The sequence below is a fragment of the Haliotis cracherodii genome, unplaced genomic scaffold (assembly GCF_022045235.1).
Source record: "Haliotis cracherodii isolate W230 unplaced genomic scaffold, xgHalCrac1.p SCAF_1, whole genome shotgun sequence".
In the NCBI taxonomy this organism is placed as follows: Eukaryota; Metazoa; Mollusca; class Gastropoda; order Lepetellida; family Haliotidae; genus Haliotis; species Haliotis cracherodii.
Genome location: NW_027266264.1, coordinates 22,681,604 through 22,682,995, shown reverse-complemented (window position 1 = coordinate 22,682,995; position 1,392 = coordinate 22,681,604). Strand labels below are relative to the sequence as shown.

The 1,392-nt window shown below is 47.6% G+C and overlaps 1 protein-coding gene across 1 annotated transcript; it reads right to left on the bottom strand.

Moving 5' to 3' along the window:
• Window positions 1-681: 681 nt before the first annotated feature.
• On the bottom strand, window positions 682-1,023 carry LOC139454779 (protein GVQW3-like). Its single transcript, XM_071236427.1, has one exon. The coding sequence runs from the start codon at window positions 1,021-1,023 to the stop codon at window positions 682-684; it is 342 nt and encodes a 113-aa protein (XP_071092528.1).
• Window positions 1,024-1,392: the final 369 nt, after the last annotated feature.

The following is a 1,392-nucleotide window of genomic DNA, read 5'->3' as shown; positions in this document are numbered from 1 at the left end:
AAGTAAAAGAATTGGATTGTTACTACTTTATTTTTCAACATAGTCCCCTCCCAACTCCACACACTTGTTCCACCTAGTTTGCCAGTCACTGATGCCCGATCGGTAGAAGTCAACATTCTGGTCTCCTAACCAACCCTCCACAGCAGCAGTTAGCTCATCGTCATCTTCAAATCTCCGGCCCCGGAGGTGTTTTTTCTGGGAAAGAGGGGGAAGTCACTGGGGTCTAGGTCTGGAGAATAGGGTGGGTGAGGGGGGAGTTTGTAGCCACATTCTTGCACGGCTGTCATTGCAACACGGCTAGTGTGGACTCGGCGTTTCACCTTGATGGATTGGCGCACCTGCTTCATAAACTTGGCGTAATACTCCGAATTCATTGTGGTGCCATGGGGCAGGTAGTCCATGTGAATCACTCCTTTGCTGTCCCAGAAGATGGTCATCATAACCTTCTTGGTGGATCTGGTGGCTTTGAACTTCTTTGTCTTTGGAGAAGTGGCGTGTTTCCATTCCATCGACTCCTGTTTGCTCTCCGGATCATAATGATAAACCCAGGTTACTGGTTACAATCCTAAAATGAAAATCATCTGGGTTGTCGTTGTACCGAGTTGGCAAGGCTCCACTGATGGTGACCCTTGATAGCTTCATGTCATCTGTAAGCATTCTCGGGGCCCATCTGCCACACACTTAGGACATGTGGAGTTTGCCATGAATTATATTATGTATGGATCCATATGATAGGCCTGTTGTTTCCTCTAGTTCATGGAGAGTAATACGGCGGTTTTCCATCACTTGTTTGTGTACAGTGTCAATGTTTTCAGGGTTGGTACTGGTTGATGGCCGTCCGGACCGGGCATCATCTTCTAAGCTCTCTCTGCCACGCTGAAATTCCTTCACCCACCGTTTGATAGTTGCAGACGATGGGTAAGACTCTCCATAAACTGCAGTCAATCGCTCTTCCACCTGTTTGGCAGATTGAGCCTCTAGGACAAGGAACTTTATCACCGCTCTGTACTCAGATGTGTCCATTTTGCCATTTCACTAGGGGTAGGTCTCTTCCACGAAGTGTTGTGACAAAATAATTGCAGCCAGCAATATGTTTCTACATAGCATCAGTAGCTAAGACATTCATCTACATCAGGTGTAGCGCATTGTACCATTCGACCAGGAATACTGTCTGAGGCTATCCCCTCGTATTGAGCATCGATCCACCCAATTGGGATCGATGACATGCATCAACCAAGTCAGCGAGCCTGACCACCCGATCCCGTTAGTCGCCTTTAACGACAAGCATAGTCACCTTTTACGGCAAGGCTGGGTTGTTGAAGACCTATTCTACCCCGGAATCTTCACGGGTCCATCAAGACAAGGATTTTGGTGGTACATTTGCAGGACCCA